This window comes from Triturus cristatus, chromosome 10, assembly GCF_964204655.1.
Source record: "Triturus cristatus chromosome 10, aTriCri1.1, whole genome shotgun sequence".
NCBI lineage: Eukaryota > Metazoa > Chordata > Amphibia > Caudata > Salamandridae > Triturus > Triturus cristatus.
Genome location: NC_140593.1, coordinates 1231564998 through 1231591564, shown reverse-complemented (window position 1 = coordinate 1231591564; position 26567 = coordinate 1231564998). Strand labels below are relative to the sequence as shown.

General features: G+C 53.4%; 1 protein-coding gene across 6 annotated transcripts in view; it reads right to left on the bottom strand.

Moving 5' to 3' along the window:
- Nucleotides 1-26567, bottom strand: part of PFKFB1 (6-phosphofructo-2-kinase/fructose-2,6-biphosphatase 1) — a 193397-nt gene that overhangs the window by 48388 nt on the left and 118442 nt on the right. For all 6 annotated transcript variants that reach the window (XM_085629835.1, XM_085629838.1, XM_085629836.1 and 3 more), the window contains exon 7: nt 7883-8004. In XM_085629835.1, coding sequence (XP_085485961.1) covers nt 7883-8004 — 122 coding nt within the window. The remainder of the gene's footprint in view (nt 1-7882; nt 8005-26567) is intronic.

Genomic DNA, 26567 nt, shown 5'->3' with positions numbered 1-26567 from the left:
GAAAGCAGACCAAAAGGGTAACAAGAACGAACAAAATGACCAGAAGTCTTTGACAGGTCCCCAACAAACCAAAGAGGGTGGGGGTCAGGCTTCACAGAAGAAGAAGACTCAAGAAGGCCAGTCAAAAAGGTGGTGCCAATACTGTAAAAGTAAGACTCACTGGTTTAGTGAGTGCACCAAGAAAGGAGGGCAAACTCCTACCACTGCAGCCCCTAAGGCACCTGCACCCCCTAGTACAGTCAGCAGTGGTAGTGCGCCTCCCAAGGCATTAGTTGGGTTAACCTTGGGAACCGAGGGGAGTGACGACTTAGTCGGCACGCTCACTCAGGCCGTCCTTGTCTGTACAGGGGATATGGATATGTCCCCTGATGCCAGTCCCAATACTTTGGGCAAATACAGACAGACACCTTTGATAAATGGAAGAGTGGCTCAGGCCTACAGGGACACGTGTGCCAGTGTCACCATGGTGACGCCTACCTTCGTGGGCCCTGGACAGATCATGCTAGGTACCAGTTACCTAGTGACCAATGCCAGCAACGTCACTACCAATCACAGTATGGCAGTTGTTGATTTCTCCTGGGGAGGGGTAAGTGGCCCGAAAAAGGTTGTGGTTAGTTCAGACCTCCCCGTAGAATGTCTGTTGGGCAATGATTTGGAAACGTCACAATGGTCAGAAGTGGAGCAGAGGACTCACATGGAGATGTTAGGCTTGCCAGCCCATGTCCTTGCTGTGACCAGGTCACAGGCCAAAAGATGCCCCACTGAACAGGTGCTGGATCCTGGAAGAACGGACCAGGCACCTTCCAAGAAAAGGAGCAGTAAGGGTAAGGCTTCGCCTTCCCCCTTGCCCCAGGTCGTGGATCAAGTCTCCGAGGAGGCTGACCTTAAAGAACTGAGGGAAACTGAGCCGCAAGAGCTTGAACCTGGTCAGGTTGAGTTTCTGGGCTCAGGGGGACCCTCCAGGGAAGACCTGGGGAAGGCACAGTTAGACTGCCCATCACTTGAACCCCTCAGACAGCAGGCCGCTGCTGAGGCTGCAGGGAACGCCACAGGTACCCACAAAGTGTACTGGGACGATGGACTCCTGTACTCCGAGGCAAGAGACCCCAAACCTGGTGCGACCAGGAGGCTGGTCATCCCCTTGTCTCTGAGAGGTTTCCTTCTCACCTTGGCCCACGAGATTCCCCTTGCAGGTCACTTAGGCCAGAATAAGACTTGGGACAGAATTGTTCCACACTTTCACTGGCCCCACATGTCCGAAGATACGAAGGAGTTTTGCCGCTCCTGTGTCACTTGCCAAGCCAGTGGTAAGTCAGGTGGCACGACAAAGGCCCCCCTCATACCACTACCAGTGGTGGGGGTACCCTTTGAACGAGTGGGGATCGACATTGTCGGACCAATGGAACCCCAGACAGCATCAGGGCACAAGTTTATACTGGTGGTGGTGGACCACGCCACCAGGTATCCTGAAGCTATTCCCCTTAGGACCACTACAGCACCTGTGGTGGCACGGGCCCTACTTGGAGTGTTCTCCAGAGTGGGCTTCCCTAAGGAGGTCGTCTCAGACAGAGGTGCAAACTTCATGTCGGGATATCTGACTGCTATGTGGAAGGAATGTGGTGTCAACTACAAGTTCACCACACCCTATCACCCACAATGCAATGGGCTTGTTGAGAGATTCAACAGGACCCTAAAAGGGATGATTCACGGACTACCTGAAAAGCTTCGGCGGAGATGGGATGTCCTGATACCCTGCCTCTTGTTCGCCTACAGAGAGGTCCCGCAGAAGGGGGTTGGCTACAGCCCTTTTGAGCTTCTGTTCGGACATCCTGTAAGGGGACCCCTTTGCTTGGTAAAGGAAGGATGGGAGAGACCTCTCAGAAAGCCGGCATCAAACATTGTGGACTATGTGCTCGGTCTCCGCTCGCGGATGGCGTAGTACATGGAAAAGGCGTCTAAAAACCTGGAGGCGAGCCAAGAATTACAGAAAGCTTGGCACGACCAAAAGGCTGTTCTGACTGTGTACCAGCCTGGACAGAAGGTGTGGGTGCTGGAGCCAGTGGCCCCAGCAGCACTCAAAGACAAATGGTCTGGGCCCCACACGATCATTGAGCAGAAGGGAGAGGTCACCTACTTGGTAGACCTGGGAACTCCCCGGAGCCCCCACAGGGTGCTCCATGTAAACAGGCTCAAGGCATATGTCGACAGGGAGGGCATGGGCTTGCTCATGGCCACAGATGAGGGACAGGAGGAGGAGAGTGACCCTCTCCCGGACCTGCTCTCTCAGAACCCTGACGATGGATCAGTAGATGGTGTTGTCTTTTGTGGCAGCCTCTCTGGACATCAACAAGAGGATTGTAAACAGGTTCTTCAATCCTTTCGACATATGTTCTCTCTGACACCCAGTCAGACCAAGTGGTGTACCCATGAGGTCGACACTGGGGACAGTCTGCCCGTAAAGAGTAAAATCTATCGGCAGCCTGATCATGTCAGAGACTGCATCAAGACAGAGGTGCAGAAAATGTTGGAGCTGGGAGTCATTGAACCCTCGGACAGCCCCTGGGCTAGTCCCGTAGTGCTCGTGCCGAAACCTCACACCCAGGGCGGTAAGAAAGAGATGAGGTTTTGCGTGGACTACAGAGGTCTCAATGCGGTCACTAAGACCGACGCCCACCCGATACCAAGAGCAGACGAACTTATCGACCGGTTGGCCTCGGCCAACTACTTAAGTACGTTTGACCTGACAGCTGGGTATTGGCAAATCAGGTTAGCTGAGGAGGCCAAGCCCAAAACAGCATTTTCTACCCCGGGTGGGCATTATCAGTTCGTGGTAATGCCCTTTGGTTTGAAAAATGCACCTGCCACCTTCCAAAGGCTGGTGAATCGAGTTCTCACTGGGTTGGACGACTTCTGTGCGGCGTATCTGGACGATATCGCTGTCTTTAGCTCCACCTGGGAGGATCACCTGGTCCACCTGAGGAAAGTGTTAGAGGCCCTGCAGAAGGCAGGCCTCACTATCAAGGCCACCAAGTGCCAGATAGGGCAGACACAGGTTGTATACCTGGGCCACCTTGTAGGTGGAGGCCAGGTTCAACCCTTGGAGAGCAAAATACAGGCCATCCAGGACTGGGCTCCTCCAACCACCCAGACTCAGGTTCGAGCTTTCTTGGGCCTGACTGGTTATTACCGGAAATTTGTCAGAAATTATGGATCCATTGTGACCCCGCTAAATGACCTGACAAGTAAAAAGATGCCAAAAAAAGTTCAGTGGACAGCAAGCTGTCAGAAGGCATTCGATGACCTAAAGCAGGCCATGTGCACAGCACCTATCCTAAAGAGTCCAGACTACTCCAAACCATTCATTGTCCAAACAGACGCTTCGGAGCTGGGTGTGGGAGCTGTTCTATCGCAACTGAATTTTGATGGTCATGACCAGCCCATAGCTTTTATTAGCAGGAGGCTGACCCCCAGAGAGAAGAATTGGTCAGCTATTGAGAGGGAGGCCTTTGCTGTGGTTTGGGCCCTGAAGAAGTTGAGGCCATACTTGTTTGGCACTCACTTCAAGATTCAGACCGACCATAAGCCCCTCTTGTGGCTAAATCAAATGAAGGGTGAAAACCCCAAACTACTTAGGTGGTCCATTTCCCTACAGGGGATGGACTTCACAGTGGAGCATAGACCTGGCACTGATCATGGCAATGCAGATGGGCTCTCCAGGTATTTCCACTTAGAGCAAGAAGACTCACCTGGTCAAGGTTAGCTTATTGTCCCAAAGTTTGGGGGGGGGTCATGTAGGAGAGTAGGGTCTGCAATCCTATGATCACCCAGATTTTTTGCTTTTGCTTCATTGGTTTACGACTTTCTCCGGCTGTGGGCCTGCCAATCAGACCCACAGCCTAGCTGTTCTCTCTCGAAATTAACACACATGTACATTAGGTGCATCCACTAATTGGAACTGGGCCGCCTTGTCAGTCCCTGTCTCAGCATACCACAGGTACCCAGGGCATCGGTGTACCCAGGGCCTACCCGGGGCTGAAGCATGTATTATGCCACCCCTGGAATGGCCGCCCAAATCTGACACAACTGGCTGCACGACAGCTGGGGCCACGTGGTGTAATCACCCGTTGCTGTAGGTGTAGTATTCCTACCCCTAAACCCTAAAATGGACACATGGATTCCTATCAGTCACTCCTATAGCAGGCCTTATCAATCCTGAAGGCAGAGTGCAGGGAATCATGTGGGACGGTGCTCTGGCGCGAGCTGAGCCCGTCGACGGCTTGCGGAACCAAGTCCTAATAGCCGTTCCATGGTGACGCGGGCCAACTACTTTTAATGCCTTATAATCCTCGCGGTTATTTGCTAACTTTGGCCTCACATCACCTACACATGTCGAGTAAGGTGTCATACGAATGGGAATACGAACCCCTCGCCAGTCCTGGTGACGGGGTTGGCATTCCCCCCTTTTAGAGGGACACGACATGGAAGTAACCTTGAACCCCGGTTAAAGTTGACTCAAGCCTCAGCATCACAAAATGGATGCTGCCACCAGACACAAGTCTGACCTCCCGCTGCTGGGGGACCTTCCAGCAAGGGGAGCTTGGACAAAGGGTTTCCTGTCGAGGGCGGTGTTAGCACCGTCCCAGACAGGGTTTGTGTATCCCAGGTAGGCAGGGCTGAAAGGAAGGTGATTGCCAGTGGCACCCCGGTGCTCACTGTGCATAGCCCGGCTCAAACCAGTTTCGGGGGCACACCAGCCCCTGAGCTGGCGCGAAGCCGGACAAAGGATAGGGGTGTAACCACCCCCCTCCTGGCTCCACCCATAGGTAGAACCTAGTCACGGGCCAGCCCCTTTTCTTAGAATAAAGGTAGGAGCGCGTCCCCTTCCCAAATTGGATAATCAGATAATCGGATACCTCCGAATCACGAACCACTTTCCACGAAAGGAACTCTTGACTATTTCTGAAGACTCTCCCTTGTGGCTAAGGAGTAGCCACCCTGCACCAGCAGGCACCACCTAAGCGCTTGCGGTTTGCTGTAAGTCTCTCCTACGGATCAAGACTGCCCAGCTCGACGAGACCCGAGTTCCCTGACATCTCTGACCTTTTACCTACCTCATCAGCTCAGCTGAGAGTCGTAGGTGTGACGAGACCTGCGGGACCGGCTATCTTCAGAACCTGCACGACGCTTATCTAGCACGCCCACCGAGGGACCCTCGAGTGAGTGCACCTAGGGTTTGAGAAGCCCTAAACCCTGAGCAGCTCCAGCTTCGAAGTCTGTCTCCCCAGCATCCACGAGATCTGCGTGGGGGCCCTTCCGCTCCTTGCTGTTCACCGCGTTGTCCGACCACTTGCCGACCGGCTTGTGGCCCTCTTCACGACGCACCACGTTTGTTTCATCACTAGTCTGGTTGCTCCAGACTGGCTCTTGCTCCCCTTCAACAGAGGAGTACCCCGGACCCTCCTGGTCCACTCCCGACGCCATCTTGACTCCCCCGCTTGGGTTGCCACTGCCAAGATCCGCTGCCCCTTCCTGGGCCCAGCATCATCGACAGCAGACACCTTCCTGGGACAGCTCGCCCTCCATCCTGGTCGCCGCCGCGCCTCCTGGTCCGAGGAACAGCCGAGTCCGACGTCACCCACTCACCTGGTCGAGGTGACTTCAGCCGGTACCCTCCTGGTACCCACACGATCGCTGGCTAGCGGTTGAGAAACTGAGTCCCCTCTGCTTTCAGGTTTCCTTCATCACCGATCCGGGCTTGGATCGCTCTGAACATCGTCACTGGTCGCCTGCCAGCAACTTCTTCTTTCAGGCTCCTGAGACTACACGAGGACTCCCGACATCTTGCCGAACTTCACGCAGCCGCAGCCTCCGGGCTAGGTAACTCGAGCATCTCGGTGCTCCATCGCAGGTTCGCTCTACAAGTGTCCAGTTCCTTTTTCGTTTAGTCCCACTGATCGGATCAGTCCGAAATCAGTACCTCCAGACTCTAACCATTCGCATTTCACTGTTAGTGTAGATGGTTTCTCGTGCCCCTCGGGCATTTGTGTAAATTGTGCAACTGAAGTATTTTCCTAAGAGTTTTGTAGTGTGCTTAGCTCCCTGACTCATAAAGAGCCAGGGTAGTCTTGTTATAAATAAATATCCTTTTATTTTCATAACAACTTGTGTGGTGTCCTTTCACTTGGTGTTCAAGGGGTATATGTGATGGTAAACAGCTGGCTTAACACGCCCTCTAGAGTTTAGCCTAAGACTGCTCGTATCCACGCTACTAGGATAGCTGGTCTAAAAGGTTGACTTACAACCAATCATCAATAAGGGTCGTTTGGAATGATACACAGTGATCACTAGAATAGTGAGCACTACATATCAGGCCAACTTCTCACAGTAATGTACGAGAGACTGCTGCAAGGAGAGGGTAGTAAGAGAGTGCCTGATTGTAATGTACGTGAGACCGCTGCACGGAGAGGGGTGTAAGAGAGTGCCTGATTGTAATGTATGAGAGACCGCTGCAAGGAGAGGGTAGTAAGAGAGTGCCTGATTGTAACGTACGTGAGACCGCTGCATGGAGAGGGGTGTAAGAGAGTGCCTGATTGTAATGTATGAGAGACCACTGCAAAGGAGAGGGGAGTAAGAGAGTGCCTGATTGTAATGTACGAGAGACTGCTGCAAGGAGAGGGTAGTAAGAGAGTGCCTGATTGTAATGTAGGAGAGACTGCTGCAAGGGAGAGGGGAGCAAGAGAGTGCCTGATTGTAATGTACGAGAGACGGCTGCAAGGAGAGGGGTGTAAGAGAGTGCCCGATTGTAATGTAGGAGAGACCGCTGCAAGGGAGAGGGAAGTAAGAGAGTGCCTGATTGTAATGTAGGAGAGACCACTGGAAGTGAGGGAGGAAAGAGAGAGACAGATGTCACTGAGTACCTGCCCTTAATGTAAGAGAGACAGCTGCAAATGTGAAACGAGAGGGGAGAGCCTGATTATAATTTAGGTGAGACCACTGAAAGTGAGGGAGAAGAGAGACAAGAATAAGGGAATATCGAGTTAATGTGGAAGAAACCACTGGGAGTGAGGAAAGAGAGAGACACAGAGAGGGAGAGAGAGGTCAGTGAGCACCTTTCCTTAATATAAGAGAGACTGCCGCGAGTGAGAGAGAACATGGTGATACAGGAGGGGAAGAAAGTACCTGAACCTAATATAAGAGAGACCACTGCAAGTAAGAAAGGAGAGGAGTCAGTGAGAACCTGTCCTTAATGTGAAAAACTGCTGCAAGTGAGAAAGGAGAGGAGAATAAGAGAGTGCCTGATTATAATGAAGGCGAGACCACTGAAGTAAAGGAGGAGAGAGAGAGAGAGAGAGAGAGAGAGAGAGAGAGAGAGAAAGAGAAAGAGAAAGAGAGAAAAAGAGAGGCCAATGCCTACCTGCCCTCATTGTAAAAGTGAGTGCGGGAGTGAGTGATCACAATGTAGGAGAGACCACTAGAGTGAAGGGGGAAATAACGGGTGTCAGGTGAGTGTCCCTGCCCAGGAGACTGCCAGCTGTCCTGGATCTGTGTGCGTAGAAAGGGGAGGAAGCACAGGTGGGAGGGGCCCTTCATCTCATTGGATGCCCTTTCCATAACTCCTCCCTCTGGAAGTGAGTCCTCTTATAACGCCTCCTCCTGAGGAGAACATCTCTCCACAGCCCAAGCTGGTCCTTCCGAAAGAAAGTAATCCCTCTTATTAAACCATTCATCTGCTCAGAACGTCTGTCCAGCAGATGACGCGTCTGAGGACAGACAGACCCGCCCTGATCTAGGAGACCTAAGGCGCGAACGTGTGAGGGTGCGATGCAGAAGGCAAGGTTTGACCCCCGGTACCTTCAGAGGGGGCTCCTGACAAGAGGCTCACCTGTCCAGATCGTCGTCCAGGGGCACGTAGTAGGTCTGGTAACAGTTGATCCTCTTCACAAAGTCCTCCACCACCTCCTCGCGGTCACAGTCCTTGTAGTCCGGGCTCGAGAGCTTCACTTGCTGGTAGGAGAGGAGGAGGAAGGGGTAAGAGTAGGAAGGGCGTGGCTGGAGACGCGCTCAGTTCGCAGCGTGTATTGGTATTAAAGGTCTACGCTGTCACACAACTTTTCACAAACACATCGTTCATAGCCTCATTAGGTCGAGCCGGCTAGACAGCGCATGCACTCTCTGTAGCGAGACATGCTGTGGCTTACCATGAACATTGAGGGGCATTGAGCTCGCCCATTGTTTACCATCAGTTGGCTTCCCTGTCACTCCCATTTACCTGTCTCTTATTCGTGTCCCAGCTTGTCAATCATGTGTTTGTTCCTCCCATGGACCATTGCCTCTTTACCATTTCTTTGACTGGCATCACTGGTTTCACTGCTTGCTTTTCAATTACTACTTTTTTCTTTTCTGTGAAGCGCTCCATTAGAGTGCATGTGTTTTCTAGCCATATCCCTCATGTTTGTTTCTCTCTCTGCATTCTGTGTTTCTCGCTGTCCCCCCTGGTGCTTTCCTAGTGTACTTCACCACCGACAGTTGCTTGCTCACCCATTGGCTTCCCCATCCCCCACTCAAAATTGCTCTTTTGTTTGCGCCCAGCCACCCATCCAGTTTGCACTCTCTGTGTCGTCTACTTTCCCCCAACTGCGCTCTCTGTTTTGCTGCCCCCACCTGCGCCCTTGTGTTGCTTCTGACCCCGCACTCCTGTTTCTTTTGTCCCCAGTGTAGCTTCCTCCCACCACACCTGTGTTGCTTCTGCCCCATCATGCTTCCCTCCCCCACACCTGTGTTGCTTCTGCCCCATCATGCTTCCCTCCCCCACACCTGTGTTGCTTCTGCCCACATCATGCTTCCCTCCCCCCACACCTGTGTTGCTTCTGCCCCATCATGCTTCCCTCCCCCCCACACCTGTGTTGCTTCTGCCCCATCATGCTTCCCTCCCCCCACACCTGTGTTGCTTCTGCACCCATCATGCTTCCCTCCCCCCACACCTGTGTTGCTTCTGCCCCATCATGCTTCCCTCCCCCACACCTGTGTTGCTTCTGCCCCATCATGCTTCCCTCCACCACACCTGTGTTGCTTCTGCCCCATCTTGTTTCCCCCCACACCTGTGTTGCTTCTGCCCCATCATGCTTCCCTCCCCCCACACCTGTGTTGCTTCTGCCCCATCATGCTTCCCTCCCCCCACACCTGTGTTGCTTCTGCCCCATCATGCTTCCCTCCCCCACACCTGTGTTGCTTCTGCCCCATCATGCTTCCCTCCCCCCACACCTGTGTTGCTTCTGCCCCATCATGCTTCCCTCCCCCACACCTGTGTTGCTTCTGCCCCATCATGCTTCCCTCCTCCCACACCTGTGTTGCTTCTGCCCCATCATGCTTCCCTCCCCCCACACCTGTGTTGCTTCTGCCCCATCATGCTTCCCTCCCCCCACACCTGTGTTGCTTCTGCCCCATCATGCTTCCCTCCCCCACACCTGTGTTGCTTCTGCCCCATCATGCTTCCCTCCCCCACACCTGTGTTGCTTCTGCCCCATCATGTTCCCCTCGCCCCACACCTGTGTTGCTTCTGCCCCATCATGCTTCCCCCCACACCTGTGTTGCTTCTGCCCCCATCATGCTTCCCTCCCCCACACCTGTGTTGCTTCTGCCCCATCATGCTTCCCTCCCCCACACCTGTGTTGCTTCTGCCCCCATCATGTTTCCCTCCCCCCCACACCTGTGTTGCTTCTGCCCCATCATGCTTTCCTCCCCCACACCTGTGTTGCTTCTGCCCCATCATGCTTCCCTCCCCCACACCTGTGTTGCTTCTGCCCCATCATGCTTCCCTCCCCCACACCTGTGTTGCTTCTGCCCCATCATGCTTTCCTTCCCCACACCTGTGTTGCTTCTGCCCCATCATGCTTCCCTCCCCCACACCTGTGTTGCTTCTGCCCCATCATGCTTCCCTCCCCCCCAGACCTGTGTTGCTTCTGCCCCATCATGCTTCCCTCCCCCCACACCTGTGTTGCTTCTGCCCCCATCATGTTCCCCCCCACATCTGTGTTGCTTCTGCCCCATCATGCTTCCCTCCCCCCACACCTGTGTTGCTTCTGCCCCATCATGCTTCCCTCCCCCACACCTGTGTTGCTTCTGCCCCATCATGCTTCCCTCCCCCCACACCTGTGTTGCTTCTGCCCCCATCATGCTTCCCTCCCCCACACCTGTGTTGCTTCTGCCCCATCATGCTTCCCTCCGCCACACCTGTGTTGCTTCTGCTCCATCATGCTTCCCTCCCCCCACACCTGTGTTGCTTCTGCCCCATCATGCTTCCCTCCCCCACACCTGTGTTGCTTCTGCCCCCATCATGCTTCCCTCCCCCACACCTGTGTTGCTTCTGCCCCATCATGTTTCCCTCCCCCCACACCTGTGTTGCTTCTGCCCCATCGTGCTTCCCTCCCCCCCACACCTGTGTTGCTTCTGCCCCCATCATGCTTCCCTCCCCCACACGTGTGTTGCTTCTGCCCCATCATGCTTCCCTCCCCCACACCTGTGTTGCTTCTGCCCCATCATGTTTCCTTCCCCCCACACCTGTGTTGCTTCTGCCCCATCATGCTTCCCTCCCCCACACCTGTGTTGCTTCTGCCCCATCATGCTTCCCTCCCCCACACCTGTGTTGCTTCTGCCCCATCATGCTTCCCTCCCCCACACCTGTGTTGCTTCTGCCATATCATGCTTCCCTCCCCCACACCTGTGTTGCTTCTGCCCCCATCATGCTTCCCTCCCCCCAGACCTGTGTTGCTTCTGCCCCATCATGCTTCCCTCCCCCCACACCTGTGTTGCTTCTGCCCCCATCATGTCCCCCCCCCACACCTGTGTTGCTTCTGCCCCATCATGTCCCCCCACACCTGTGTTGCTTCTGCCCCATCATGCTTCCCTTCCCCACACCTGTGTTGCTTCTGCCCCATCATGCTTCCCTCCCCCCTCACCTGTGTTGCTTCTCTGTGTTGCTTCTGCCCCATCATGCTTCCCTCCCCCCCACACCTGTGTTGCTTCTGCCCCATCATGCTTCCCTCCTCCCACACCTGTGTTGCTTCTGCCCCATCATGCTTCCCTCCCACACACCTGTGTTGCTTCTGCCCCCATCATGCTTCCCTCCCACACACCTGTGTTGCTTCTGCCCCATCATGCTTCCCTCCCCCACACCTGTGTTGCTTCTGCCCTATCATGCTTCCCTCCCCCACACCTGTGTTGCTTCTGCCCCCATCATGCTTCCCTCCCCCCCAGACCTGTGTTGCTTCTGCCCCATCATGCTTCCCTCCCCCCACACCTGTGTTGCTTCTGCCCCCATCATGTTCCCCCCCACACCGGTGTTGCTTCTGCCCCCATCATGTCCCCCCCACACCTGTGTTGCTTCTGCCCCATCATGCTTCCCTTCCCCACACCCGTGTTGCTTCTGCCCCATCATGCTTTCCTCCCCCCTCACCTGTGTTGCTTCTGCCCCATCATGCTTCCCTCCCCCACACCTGTGTTGCTTCTGCCCCATCTTCCCTCCTCCCACACCTGTGTTGCTTCTGCCCCACCATGCTTCCCTCCCCCCACACCTGTGTTGCTTTTGCCCCATCATGTTTCCCTCCCCCCACACCTGTGTTGCTTCTGCCCCATCATGCTTCCCTCTCCCCCACACCTGTGTTGCTTCTGCCCCCATCATGCTTCCCTCCCCCACACCTGTGTTGCTTCTGCCCCATCATGCTTCCCTCCCCCACACCTGTGTTGCTTCTGCCCCATCATGCTTCCCTCCCCCCACACCTGTGTTGCTTCTGCCCCATCATGCTTCCCTCCCCCACACCTGTGTTGCTTCTGCCCCATCATGCTTCCCTCCCCCACACCTGTGTTGCTTCTGCCCCATCATGCTTCCCTCCCCCACACCTGTGTTGCTTCTGCCCCATCATGCTTCCCTCCCCCACACCTGTGTTGCTTCTGCCCACATCATGCTTCCCTCCCCTCACACCTGTGTTGCTTCTGCCCCATCATGCTTCCCTCCCTCACACCTGTGTTGCTTCTGCCCCATCATGCTTCCCCCCCACACCTGTGTTGCTTCTGCCCCCATCATGCTTCCCTCCCCCACACCTGTGTTGCTTCTGCCCCATCATGCTTCCCTCCCCCACACCTGTGTTGCTTCTGCCCCCATCATGTTTCCCTCCCCCCCACACCTGTGTTGCTTCTGCCCCATCATGCTTTCCTCCCCCACACCTGTGTTGCTTCTGCCCCATCATGCTTCCCTCCCCCACACCTGTGTTGCTTCTGCCCCATCATGCTTCCCTCCCCCACACCTGTGTTGCTTCTGCCCCATCATGCTTCCCTCCCCCACACCTGTGTTGCTTCTGCCCCATCTTCCCTCCTCCCACACCTGTGTTGCTTCTGCCCCACCATGCTTCCCTACCCCCACACCTGTGTTGCTTTTGCCCCATCATGCTTCCCTCCCCCCCACACCGGTGTTGCTTCTGCCCCATCATGCTTCCCTCCCCCACCCATGTGTTGCTTCTGCCCCATCATGCTTCCCTCCCCCACACCTGTGTTGCTTCTGCCCCATCATGTTTCCCTCCCCCCACACCTGTGTTGCTTCTGCCCCATCATGCTTCCCTCTCCCCCACACCTTTGTTGCTTCTGCCCCATCATGCTTCCCTCCCCCACACCTGTGTTGCTTCTGCCCCATCATGCTTCCCTCCCCCACACCTGTGTTGCTTCTGCCCCCATCATGCTTCCCTCCCCCCACACCTGTGTTGCTTCTGCCCCCATCATGCTTCCCTCCCCCACACCTGTGTTGCTTCTGCCCACATCATGCTTCCCTCCCCCACACCTGTGTTGCTTCTGCCCCATCATGCTTCCCTCCCCCACACCTGTGTTGCTTCTGCCCCATCATGCTTCCCTCCCCCCACACCTGTGTTGCTTCTGCCCCATCATGCTTCCCTCCCCCACACCTGTGTTGCTTCTGTCCCATCATGCTTCCCTCCCCCACACCTGTGTTGCTTCTGCCCACATCATGCTTCCCTCCCCTCACACCTGTGTTGCTTCTGCCCCATCATGCTTCCCTCCCTCACACCTGTGTTGCTTCTGCCCCATCATGCTTCCCTCCCTCACACCTGTGTTGCTTCTGCCCCCCTCATGCTTCCCTCCCCCACACCTGTGTTGCTTCTGCCCCATCATGCTTCCCTCCCCCACACCTGTGTTGCTTCTGCCCCATCATGCTTCCCTCCCCCACACCTGTGTTGCTTCTGCCCCATCATGCTTCCCTCCCCCACACCTGTGTTGCTTCTGCCCACATCATGCTTCCCTCCCCTCACACCTGTGTTGCTTCTGCCCCATCATGCTTCCCTCCCTCACACCTGTGTTGCTTCTGCCCCATCATGCTTCCCCCCCACACCTGTGTTGCTTCTGCCCCCATCATGCTTCCCTCCCCCACACCTGTGTTGCTTCTGCCCCATCATGCTTCCCTCCCCCACACCTGTGTTGCTTCTGCCCCCATCATGTTTCCCTCCCCCCCACACCTGTGTTGCTTCTGCCCCATCATGCTTTCCTCCCCCACACCTGTGTTGCTTCTGCCCCATCATGCTTCCCTCCCCCACACCTGTGTTGCTTCTGCCCCATCATGCTTCCCTCCCCCACACCTGTGTTGCTTCTGCCCCATCATGCTTCCCTCCCCCACACCTGTGTTGCTTCTGCCCCATCTTCCCTCCTCCCACACCTGTGTTGCTTCTGCCCCACCATGCTTCCCTACCCCCACACCTGTGTTGCTTTTGCCCCATCATGCTTCCCTCCCCCCCACACCGGTGTTGCTTCTGCCCCATCATGCTTCCCTCCCCCACCCATGTGTTGCTTCTGCCCCATCATGCTTCCCTCCCCCACACCTGTGTTGCTTCTGCCCCATCATGTTTCCCTCCCCCCACACCTGTGTTGCTTCTGCCCCATCATGCTTCCCTCTCCCCCACACCTTTGTTGCTTCTGCCCCATCATGCTTCCCTCCCCCACACCTGTGTTGCTTCTGCCCCATCATGCTTCCCTCCCCCACACCTGTGTTGCTTCTGCCCCCATCATGCTTCCCTCCCCCCACACCTGTGTTGCTTCTGCCCCCATCATGCTTCCCTCCCCCCACACCTGTGTTGCTTCTGCCCCCATCATGCTTCCCTCCCCCACACCTGTGTTGCTTCTGCCCACATCATGCTTCCCTCCCCCACACCTGTGTTGCTTCTGCCCCATCATGCTTCCCTCCCCCACACCTGTGTTGCTTCTGCCCCATCATGCTTCCCTCCCCCCACACCTGTGTTGCTTCTGCCCCATCATGCTTCCCTCCCCCACACCTGTGTTGCTTCTGTCCCATCATGCTTCCCTCCCCCACACCTGTGTTGCTTCTGCCCACATCATGCTTCCCTCCCCTCACACCTGTGTTGCTTCTGCCCCATCATGCTTCCCTCCCTCACACCTGTGTTGCTTCTGCCCCATCATGCTTCCCTCCCTCACACCTGTGTTGCTTCTGCCCCCCTCATGCTTCCCTCCCCCACACCTGTGTTGCTTCTGCCCCATCATGCTTCCCTCCGCCACACCTGTGTTGCTTCTGCCCCATCATGTCCCCCCCCCCACACCTGTGTTGCTTCTGCCCCATCATGTCCCCCCCCCACACCTGTGTTGCTTCTGCCCCATTACGCTTCCCTCCACCCACTTTAAAAAAGCAAAATGCGTTCTCACATTTTATTTTTTATTTATCGATCCAACTTGGATCGGTAATTACAAAGAAAGAACAAGCATTTACAATGCAATGGTCTCGGCATTGGTAAAGTTAGAGCTATTGGCATTGCTAATGACATTATTTTTGTTTATGTTTTTGTTTTTAAAACATTTAAAGAAACGGCATTGTCATGAGCAATGCCAATAGCTCTAACTTTAACAATGCCGAGACCGTTGCATTGTAAATGCTTGTTGGAATGATGCAAGAGGTCCCCGTGTCTCTCAGTTGGATTAAGTTCTTGGTTCCCATGTACACCACCCATAAATACATTGCACTCTTCTGATGCAATTTTAAACAAATTTAAATACATTAAAATAGCACTGCTCACAACAGGGGAATGTCACTGACTGCTACTTTTGCCGTGTATGCGCCATCACAGGCCCGTGCTTCGCACTATTGGAGTTAACGCTGCCCCGGGACCCGTGCACTGCACGGGAAAGCGTGACTGTCCGTGGCGAAGTGGTGCTCGCTGGGATCGGTGAACCGGGTGCCACTGCCCCAGAAGAGCTGGAAGTCATTTGATCTGTAGGACGGCATCGTACGGACATCCTCTGCTGAAGAGGGAAAAAAATAGTGGACTGTTCAAAGATTGGATGAGAGTGCGAAGAAGGGTCAGGAAGGCTTGACTAGTTTGGGGCTCAGGGGTCCAATACGGACCTCGAGCTGAGCCCCAGGTCCAGGCTTCTGGGACGATCCTTCCAAGGGTCGCCCTCCTGGACGTGCAGGTGAGGTGATGCGCCATGGGTGGCGTGCACAGGTATGTCGCAGACGTGATTGCAGGGACAACTGGGTGTTGGTAGGTGTACAAGAGGTAACCGTACCCTGATTGACTGGAGTGGAGACAACGGGGTCGTTAGGGGGGGTTGCATGGGCATGACCGGTGCCCAGTGCGCCATACGTGGGGGCTGGAACGATTGAGCTGTAGTGGCCCCCGTGGGACCAGCGAGTCAGGAGGATGACGAAGCTTCAAGTGACGTGCGCATAGGCGACTGGACCACGAGTGAGGTGCTTGGGGACTGCTGGGCCTCGAGTGACGTGAGGTTATTTCTGGACCATGAGTAGTTTACACGGGGGTGACGTTGTCTTGTACGAGTGAGTGCCGGGAGAGCTGGATCATGAGTGATGTGTTGGGACCACTGGACAGTGACTCGCCCGCAGCGATGACTTGATTGTGATGATGACGGGCATGGGTGAGGCCGTGACAAAAGTGGGGGTGTGATGTGACGTATGTGGGTGACGTCACTGTTTTAATGAAAATGTAGAATTGCAGGTACTCCCCATTTAAGGTACCTGTTTGCTCCTGAGAAGTGCCGGTACTCTCCTGTTAAACGTAGCGCAGCAGTGCTAAAAAGTGCAAGTACTTTTATACAAGGTGACATGTAAACGATAGCGCAAGGGGACTCGAGGGCGCGGCTTTGAACACACTTGCAATGTTAGTTTTGGCAGTAAGCCTGAGCGCTCTATAGCGCCGAACTGGTCGTTGCTCGGCCACAGATGAAAACAAGTAACAGTGCCACGGTGTGGCCTACCTAACAAGCAATCACGCTTTGTTGTGGGCACTGAAAGCAGGGCTGGAAAGGCGATACATGTAGCAGGACTGCAGAGAGCGTGGCACCCACAACTCGACCGCACTCAAAAGAAGTGGGGAAACTGCAATAAAGGCAACACCGCACGGCTTCATTAGCACCTTCAAACCGAGAGAGCAGGGGGAGAGGACAAGCACACCAGAAGTAGAACGTGAGATCTTTATATTTGAAGTTTTAGAAAGTGTGAACACTATCCTTCGGGGTATCAGAGCACTGCACAGAATAGCAAAGTAAAGATGTAAATGGCGATGGTTGTACATGTGCGAAGATAAAAACAGTGTGTTAAAGTACGCCCGGCAGCATGGTGATGTAAAGTGGCCGAAAAGCAAAGTCGAATGGGAGACCCTGGTAGTAAGCAGTGTTAACAGGCCTATTGTTGCAGATTATTCAGGAGCAGCCGTTTTTCTTTACTTTTTGTGCTCGAGAGCCGGTCACAGAGGCTCTTAACCTCCCGTTGACAGCGCGCTCTTCCCCTGCAGGCAGGGAGAGGCGCTGCGCGCAGCCGCGGCTAGCCTTCGTGGCGCAGAGCTGAATCACGGCTCTAAGATGGAGTCCGGATCTCCATGCTGCAGTACCGTCGACGCCCGAAGGGGGCGCTCCGGGATTATCTGCAGCGCAGCTGCATGCCAAGATGGAGATTTCTACAATTGATTTGCGTTGCATCTGAGTGCCCCTTTGGATTAACTGTGTGCATGTTCTGCTGTATGGTGGCCAACGGTTGTGTGAATAAGACCGCTTTCCTATGCATCCCCCAGCATAATATAATTTAAAATTACTCCCATGTCGATGTCCTTAAAATGAGTGAGCCCATGTTGAGCTAGTGTTTTTTGTACTCAAAGGGCAGTTTAGTCCTGAGTGGGGTATACGTGTTTTGACACGCTTGGCTTCCTTTCTCGTGAGGTTCTAGCACGCTCGTCCACTTGCGCATTGGTCACATACCGGATGTCTACTGCAACATCCTATCCACCAGACGAATTGGCAAGTAGGTTATGAAGCCCTCCCACTTAATATAAACGAGGATCCGTGGAGTAATGTAAGCGCGTTTCGTAATTGTGTCGCGCATCTGAAGTAACGCCGTCCCGACACGTCCGATTATGGTCTCGGATCACTGGCCGCATTTCCCCCGCCAGCACAAAGAATTATTACATACTGAAGCACTGAAATCGCATGACTCGTCGTGAACAGTTGAACTGGTCGCATGTCGACAATAGTTAAATTTCGATCTGCATCTAGTCCTTAAAATCTCGTGCCGAGTTAAAATATGACTCATGAGGTCTTGGGCCATCCCACAATATCCGACACTGTTCATTCTCCTGGGCGTTCAGGGCCTGTGTTGGGGGGAAATGGGGTTTATCTTATTTCAGGACATTTCGGGATCTAGCGTGTCCAACTCCAAGCACTAGGTTCATTAGCACCTTCAAACCGAGAGAGCAGGGAGAGAGGACAAGCACACCACCGCCTTTCTCCGAGGCAGAGCAGAAATGCCTCGGAGAAACGCAGCGTCCTTTTCGGATTCGGGGGCGTGTTTTGCTGTTATCTCCTCCTTGAGACTTCTTGCAAAAAACACGCCCCCCGATCCGAAAAGGACGGGGCGTAATCTGAGTGACTGACCTCTTCTCCAGTGGCTGGCCAGCATTCAAGAGGCCAGCCAATGGAGAACAGGGGAGAAGAGGGGCGGGTTCAAGCCCCTCTTCTCCAAGTCATTAAATCTCGCGAGCGGGACTGCGCAAGCGCAGCCTTCGCTAGCCGAGACCTAAAAACGGCGGCACGCGCATGCCTGGTATCCATGCCTACTAACAAAGATGTTTTAAGGCATGGGCAAAGTGGGCTCTCGCCCAGGGCCCCAGCCTTTCAGGGGGCCCCCCGATAGATCCAGCTCTATTCAGTAGAGAGTTTTACCCCGATGACCTTGAATAATTGTTAAACACATTGTTTTAAATTCCTTTTTCTTTTAATTTATTTTTAATATGGGTGATTTGGGGGATTCTATTACAGACATTTTGCAGAGAAATGTTGTGTTTACGTTTCATGCATTATCCATAAAAAAAAAAGTTTATTTTATATCCAAACAGGAGCACACATATGAGAAATGGGGGGGAGTTGCAGAGATTATTTGCAATAATGTTGGTGAGCTGCTGCTGTGGGACACTGAGAGCACACGCCACTGCCCCTGAATATTAGATGTAAATGTGGACGAGTGTGCCTGTGCACCGTCAGTGACCTGCCCAAAGAGGGCGTGAGAGAGCTGAAACTGGATCATAAATTCAAAGCTGTTCCAAACAGGGGTCCCCAAAATCCTTAAGATGTCCCTGTCTACAAAATAACGCAGCCAGTCACGTCAAAGATTTTTTTTTTATTCTTTAACTATGCTGCAAAGCCTCTGGAATGCTGCACAGCATGCCTAAAGCAATTGACAAAGCAATAGGTCCCAAAGGTAGGACTAATTAGCTTTGCTAATGTTCGTTTTTAACAAACGCCAAAATGCTGGAGTACTGAAGTATACAAAAAGTAATGGCTGAAGTGCTTGAATAATCTCAGCCATGGTAATTATTTGGGCTGCATCACAGTCCTTCGTTATTTTGTACACCATGCCCCCTCAGTTTGGACCCAGCTATTTGCAAATCAGTCTTGACTCCGCCCCAATGGGAACAGTCCAGCCCGAGCTGCCAATCAAGGGCCTCTCTAGACCAGAAACAAGCATCCTGGGACCAGGGGCGGTTCCTCCGTGAGGGCGCTGGGGTGTCGCCCCACTTATATTTCAGCCCTTGGCCCTTAAGTTAAATGTACTTTATTAGGCAGCAGTTCTGTCATTATTTTGAAGTGCTTCATTTCAGCGGCAGCCGCGTGGGCTCGTTGCAGGCAAATGAGTGAAATCGAGCACAGGCAAGCAAGCACACTGCCAGTTCGTTCCCGGGACGGGCTTCAAAGTGAAACAATGTTGTCATCACAAGCATCCGCCCGTACAGGAGCCTGCGCAGAGTGCATTTAAGTGCGCATGTCGGGTTTGGTTAGCCGCCTTTCTCCGGCTAGCCCAAAATGCGCACTAGGCTTCCCTTACAGTCTCGCTAATAGTGCACGTGACTGAGCCGGGGGTGACTCAAAGCAGCAACCCCCGGCCTCAGTAATGAGCGGTGAGGTTCCCTGCCCCAGCCAATCCTGGCGCTGCAGCACCAGCAGGAGCAGCGTCAGGATTGGCTCACAGAGACCCGGGCGTGTTCCTACTGGATGCCTCTGCAATGTGCACGTGAGGCAGCGCGGGGGTGGGAGGACTGGGGAGGCTGTCTCCCTCTCTCTCCCTGGACTTTTTGTGCTCACACAACAGGCGTTGGTTAGTTGGTGGTAAAATCCTCCTGAGTCCTGCGATTGCGAAACCTAAACTTTCTACCTACTACAGGTAAATACATTCAAACAAATAAATTAGCAGGTGACCGGAGATCCGCGTGGAAGATACGAGTTCCATTAAGTTGGGGGGACAGAACCCTCTTTTGTCTTTATTTATTTGCTAGCTTTCGTGCACTTGCGCGCTCTGCATGCACTGGGACGGTGTTTGTGCCACATTTGATCCAGGCCATGGGCACATATTTGCGTTAAGCCACTTAGGGGCATATTACCAAGGGCGTTATCTCCACTTTTTTGGCTTTTAAATCCAAAAAAGATCATCCTATTAACAAGAGGGTGCTAACATGCATTAGCGCATGTTTGCACCCTTTTACCCAACGCCTCCCTTTGCATCTCTAATGAGATGCAAAGTGGGCGTCACTGGGCAGGACAACCTTGTAAATATCGCTGATGTGCACATCGCAATATTTACAAGGCTGCCAATGCATTTTAGCAGACGTTAGTTTTTGGCAAAAACCGCTGTTTTCGCCGGAAACTAACGTCTGCTAAAATGCAGACTTAGGCATAGATATTATGGGGGTGGATTGTGCTAATACGACCCTGTGGGTCGTAACAGCAAGGTTATCGCTGTTTTGCAGGGAACATCGCTGGAAAACCAGCGATGTTCCCTGCAAAACGGCGATCTCCCCGCTATCGCTGGTAATTATATCGCCCTGGAGAAACGTGTTGTAAATAACGCGCTAACAGGGCGATATAATCAAGCGATAGATGGCGATAAATAGAAAAGCGCTAAGCGCACTTTGTGTCTATTTATCGCCGTCCTTGTAGATATGCCCTTTAGTTCCTGCCACGTACGTTACACGTGCTTGCCTTAGGGGAGATACAACACAAAGGCGGCAGAAGCCGCACATAAAGGCAGCTAAGTTGAAAGTATGGTCATACAAGACTCTTAATGTTGCATGACAAAGTGTGGAAACTATGTGAATCAAGCGCCTCCTGGCACGGCGGCTACAATGGGCGCAGTGGCCCCGGAGCAGGCTGGGTTCTGCTGTGAAGCTGCGGTGAGAGCGCCAAGCAGTTTTTAGACGGTGCAACGGAGGCACCCAGCCAAGTTTAAACCGACGTGTTTGACTGTAGATAGCTTTCAGTGTGACGTAAATGCGGCTGCCTGGTGCCCTAGAAGGGTGGGCCTCTAGTGCCAGCAAGGCACCAGCCCACCCCCCTTCCTCTAATTATGGGGACCCCTCGGGGAGGAATCCCCCTACACTGGCAGCCAGGGGCTGCAGCACGCGTAATTTCCGGGGCGCGAGGAACGGGGGGGGGGGGGGTATATAGGCCTCCCCCACCTTCTGTCCTTCCTCTTTGCGCCCTGGACACGCCGTCCGGGATGTTGAATTGATTGCTCACTTAACAATATGGCTATTGCACAGGGGGGTGGAGGGTGATTCAAGGGACATGGGTGGTGTGGCAGCAACGCCAGATGGTCAGCTTATGCTGGGTAGGAGGTTCCGCATCACCAACCAGAAGGGTGCCAAGTAAAAAAAAACAACAACAAAAAAACAGTAAATAGGTTTAGTATATGTGTCTCTGGCCTTACAGCTGTGTGGAGCCTGTCTCTTTTAGAGGTACGCCCAGGTGAAAATTGTGTACTTAAGGTTCGCATGACCAATGCGGCTTGTGGTTTCTCCCAGCAGATCGACAGAAAGTGTACTACAGCTAAACAGAGAACTGTGAGTCTTGGTTTCCAAAACTTTGGCAGGTTTAAATCTTCCAGGGTCGGAGATGGACAGTAGGTACTGTGCATCTGTGATCCGTCGGCAGTTAAGCAAGTGGGGTGCGCTGCGTAAGTTGTCACTGCACGAAAGGGTGTGGTGTCTCCAACAGTAGGCACAAGACATATATTGTTCAAACCTGATTTGACACCATTAATGTGTTCACCAGGGTTTAGCAATCAAAGGGGTCTGTGCAACCGCCTGGACAATGGGGTGAAGTAAGTGCACCCCAGACCCAAGGGTAGGTGACCTGTACCTGCAGTTAAGCTCAAATGCCCACCAGGTTACCAGATCCACTGTAAGTATGTAATACACTCTTGCGAGTTCATGCATCCAGGGTCTGAGATAGTTAGGAACTGGCATTGGCGATCCAACGTCAGTTAAGCAGACGAGGTCACTGCATAAGTTGTTACTATATGAAAGGGTGAGGTGTCGCCTATAGCGGGAATAACATCTACATGGGCAAACCTGATTTCACACCTATAAGGTGTTCGCCAGGGTTAGCATTCAAAGGGGTCTGTGCAACTGTCTGGTCAACGGGGGGGTCGTAAGTGCACTCCAGAACCAAGGGCAGGGGACCTGTTGCTGCAGTTAATCTTAAAGCCCCGCACGGTCAGCTAGACTAGCCATGCTTGGTGGAGACACGGTCAGCCAACATAGTGTGCTGCCGTCCCAATAAATGGGGGAACAAGCTGTCAAGCACATGGGCTACTATGTCAATCGAACATTTGCCACGTCCAGTGTTCACAAAAACCATACGTTACCGGGCAGGTAATTTACAACACTGGGGATGCTCCGGGGTGGCAGTGGGTACCTCTCCCCCCCTACCCCCCCCCCCATTAGGGAATATTCGAGGATGGGGGTAAGTAGGACTTAGTCTGCCTTTAATGTTAGGCACCACATTGCAGACATGGCGCTTTGTGCAAAGTAGAAACTGTGCCGCCCAAAGTTGGGTCGGGGCTGATGTCATGTGACGCAGTGGAACTTTCCCGTGTGAGGTGTATAGTGCTTGCACAGCTTCACAGGCCGATAGGGCGCCTTGTTTCTTCAGACACTGCTGTTCCAAGCTACCATCAAGGGCTTACTGCTTTATCAGCTAAAATTCTCCAAGCCGTTTGCCAGGGGGTTCCACCACGGGGGGAACTGAACGGTCAAATCCCTAACGTCAAGGGCTTTGGGATATAGATGGGGTCGTCTATACCAATCATCTAGATTTGCAGGAGGCTCTAGACAGGATAGTTAGCGGGCAAGACTATAGCTATTTTGGTGGGGGGCTGTGGCGGCGACGGTGGCCGCCTCCAGAGCTGTGGTGGAGTTACAGGGCGATCTGGAAGCAAATGGGTACCGAAGGGTACCTCTGCGCGGCACCATATGGGGTGCCATAGCCAGAGCCCAGGAGCCTCATGGGAGGTTCCTGGAAAACCGTGTCGGCGCCCCGTTAGTCCTTCGGGCGGTTGTGGGCCTGAACAACCAGGGGCTTGCCTTGCTACGCTCCGCCCTGAAAGGGGCGTGAGTAATAAGGGACCGGGATCCGGGAAGAGGATCACCGAAGGGGCAGCACAGATGGGGTTCTCCCCAGTGCTGCTTGGCTCATCAGGCGGGCAGACGGCCCAGATGGTTGCCTGCCCTTGGATCGCCCGTAAGATAACCCACCTTATTACATAACGGTGTATGTAATAAACCTGCAGCAGTTTCTTACCCAAACAAAATTTGTGTGGTGTGTTTTATTTATGCGTAGAACATGCATGCTATTGTGGGGGGGTGGGGAGTGTTGCCTCCTGCTGGCGCTATGCGGCTGCCCTGGCGCCCGCAGGGTGCCCTAGAAGGGCGGGCCTCTAGTGCCAGCAAGGCACCAGCCCACCCCCTTCCTCTAATTATGGAGACCACTCGGGGAGGAGTCCCCCTACACTGGCAGCCAAGGGCTGCAGCGCGCAGGGCGAGTCATTTCGGGGGTGCGAGGAACGGGGGGGGTATATAGGCCTCCCCCACCCTCTGTCCTTCCTCTTTGCGCCCTGGACATGCCGTCTCCCACCCTACCGCTAACCCGGCATGGAAGCAGCGGGGGAGGCATAGAATGTTGTAATGTTGTTCTTTTTCGTTGCAGGCGGAGTTACAGGGCGATCTGGAAGCAAATGGGTACCGAAGGGTACCTCTGCGCGACACCATACGGGGTGCCAGAGCCCAGGAGCCTCATGGGAGGTTCCTGGAAAACCATGTCGGCGCCCCGTTAGTCCTTCGGGTGATTGTGGGCCTGAACAACCGGGGGCTTGCCTTGCTACGCTCCGCCCTGAAAGGGGCGTGAGTAATAAGGGACCGGGATCCGGGAAGAGGATCACCGAAGGGGCAGCACAGATGGGGTTCTCCCCAGTGCTGCTTGGCTCATCAGGCGGGCAGACGGCCCAGATGGTTGCCTGCCCTTGGATCGCCCGTAAGATAACCCACCTTATTACATAACGGTGTATGTAATAAACCTGCAGCAGTTTCTTACCCAAACAAAATTTGTGTGGTGTGTTTTATTTATGCGTAGAACATGCATGCTATTGTGGGGGGGTGGGGAGTGTTGCCTCCTGCTGGCGCTATGCGGCTGCCCTGGCGCCCGCAGGGTGCCCTAGAAGGGCGGGCCTCTAGTGCCAGCAAGGCACCAGCCCACCCCCTTCCTCTAATTATGGAGACCACTCGGGGAGGAGTCCCCCTACACTGGCAGCCAAGGGCTGCAGCGCGCAGGGCGCGTCATTTCGGGGGTGCGAGGAACGGGGGGGGTATATAGGCCTCCCCCACCCTCTGTCCTTCCTCTTTGCGCCCTGGACATGCCGTCTCCCACCCTACCGCTAACCCGGCATGGAAGCAGCGGGGGAGGCATAGAATGTTGTAATGTTGTTCTTTTTCGTTGCAGGCGGAGTTACAGGGCGATCTGGAAGCAAATGGGTACCGAAGGGTACCTCTGCGCGACACCATACGGGGTGCCAGAGCCCAGGAGCCTCATGGGAGGTTCCTGGAAAACCATGTCGGCGCCCCGTTAGTCCTTCGGGTGATTGTGGGCCTGAACAACCGGGGGCTTGCCTTGCTACGCTCCGCCCTGAAAGGGGCGTGAGTAATAAGGGACCGGGATCCTGGAAGAGGATCACCGAAGGGGCAGCACAGATGGGGTTCGCCCCAGTGCTGCTTGGCTCATCAGGCGGGCAGGCGGCCCAGATGGTTGCCTGCCCTTGGATCGCCTGTAAGATAACCCACCATATTACATAACGGTGTATGTAATAAACCTGCAGCAGTTTCTTACCCAAACAAAATTTGTGTGGTGTGTTTTATTTATGCGTAGAACATGCATGCTATTGTGGGGGGTGGGGAGTGTAGCCTCCTGCTGGCGCTATGCTCCAGGGTGAGTCTTTATAAATATTCCACAGAGCGCATTATTCTGTCACTTTTAGTATTTCTAAACTGCAACACGTGTAAACTCCCGCGAGCTGCTGCACAGTTTCATACGTCCATGAAGTGGCCGTAAAGTGACTTCAAGTCCTTCCACACCAGGGCATCCTTTTCCATGGGCACCTTCTGCATTCCGCTTCTCGTGGCTCTCCACGCAGGTCTGTAGTCGGTATTTTTTTAGTGATCTCTTCTTGCTCGGCCTTGAGGTGGGTGACAGTCTGACTACAGTACACCAACCACGCTTCAACGGAGCGGCACAACTCGACCGTGCAGCGCGTGCACACTGCTTCATTTGCATACAGACAGAGTAGCTTGGAAGGGCAGTGAGGAAGTCTCGTTTTGTGGCGGTGTTTCTTTTGCTCGCCAATATTTTTTTCTTTTCCTATATATACATATGAAAAGAGAATATTGAAATGACCTGTGTATTTTAAACTGCAAAAATATATACAATGCTGCGGCCAATGTTAGCCTTTCTGCTGGGGGTCAAAGGATAATTTATACCTGCCCTTCTTCAAGCCCTGCCTTCTTCCTTTATGTGCAGATTCCATTTTGGCCCTGAGGATGCTGATGGTAACTGACCGCATCGGCTCGATCAACCTGGTCTCCTATGGAGTCTGCAGTGGTCCTGGAACCCCTTTGCCCACTCTTTTAAAAAAAATGTCATGGGGGAGAACCCTCCTGCCCCTTAATGTCAATCAGGCTTACTCGAGATGTAACACTCACCCCGTAACTTTTATGCCTCACCCTTTTTAGATGTCACCGGCTGCCACTGCCTAGGACTGGTTTCACCCTAGCTGTGGCTTGTGTAAAATAAGGATGAACTGGGATGCAGTCCCAAGGCATTACCAGTGGCTGATATTAATTCCAGCATTCCATCCTTCACTTTTTTGTTTACTTTAGTGTGTGGCTGTAGGAAGATGGCTCTGTATATAGTATACCAAAGTAAGGTATAGTGTGGAGAGAGTCCAATGGATTCCAAAAGCATTTACAGAGGCTAAAGTAAATACTAAAGCTCTCTTTTGTGGTAGTGTGGGCGAGAAGTGAGGCTTATCAGAGGCCAGTGCTAAGAATTTGTCGTACACACTAAGACAAGAAATGATTACACACACTCAATGACTAAATCTGAGACCAATTGTTTGTAAAAATATCACCTTTTTTATGTTTATTACATAGAACCAAAGATACTTAGTGGCAGTGAAATACTTTTGCAATATCACAGTTTTTCAGTATAAAAAGTGGACACTGCTTTTTCTACACATTTGAATATTAACCTATGGAATGAAAACAATTATGCAATTTCACAGGTAAGTATACAACTTGCCATTCAGTCTTTGGGTTTTAGGATCAACACTCGGACAGGGTCAGGTAAGTGTAAAGACTGCACCAGGTGACATTCGATCACTGGGGCCCATTGTTAATCAATGAAGACTCGCGGCACTCAAAGAGGTGCTTGTTGAAGGTAGGTAAAATCAGAGTTGAGGGTCAATCTCCAGGGGTGTAGACCAGTACTGGGGGGGCCATGAGGCAGCACCAAACACACACCCTCAGTGTCACGGAGGCGGCCGGGTACATAGTGCCAACACATCATTGGGCACCCAATGGTAATCAATAGAGAATGAAGATTTCAAACAAAGCTGCAGGCTCGGACCAGGAAACTGGAGGAAGGGAACCGGTGGCTCTGGAGGTAAGTTGGGATGC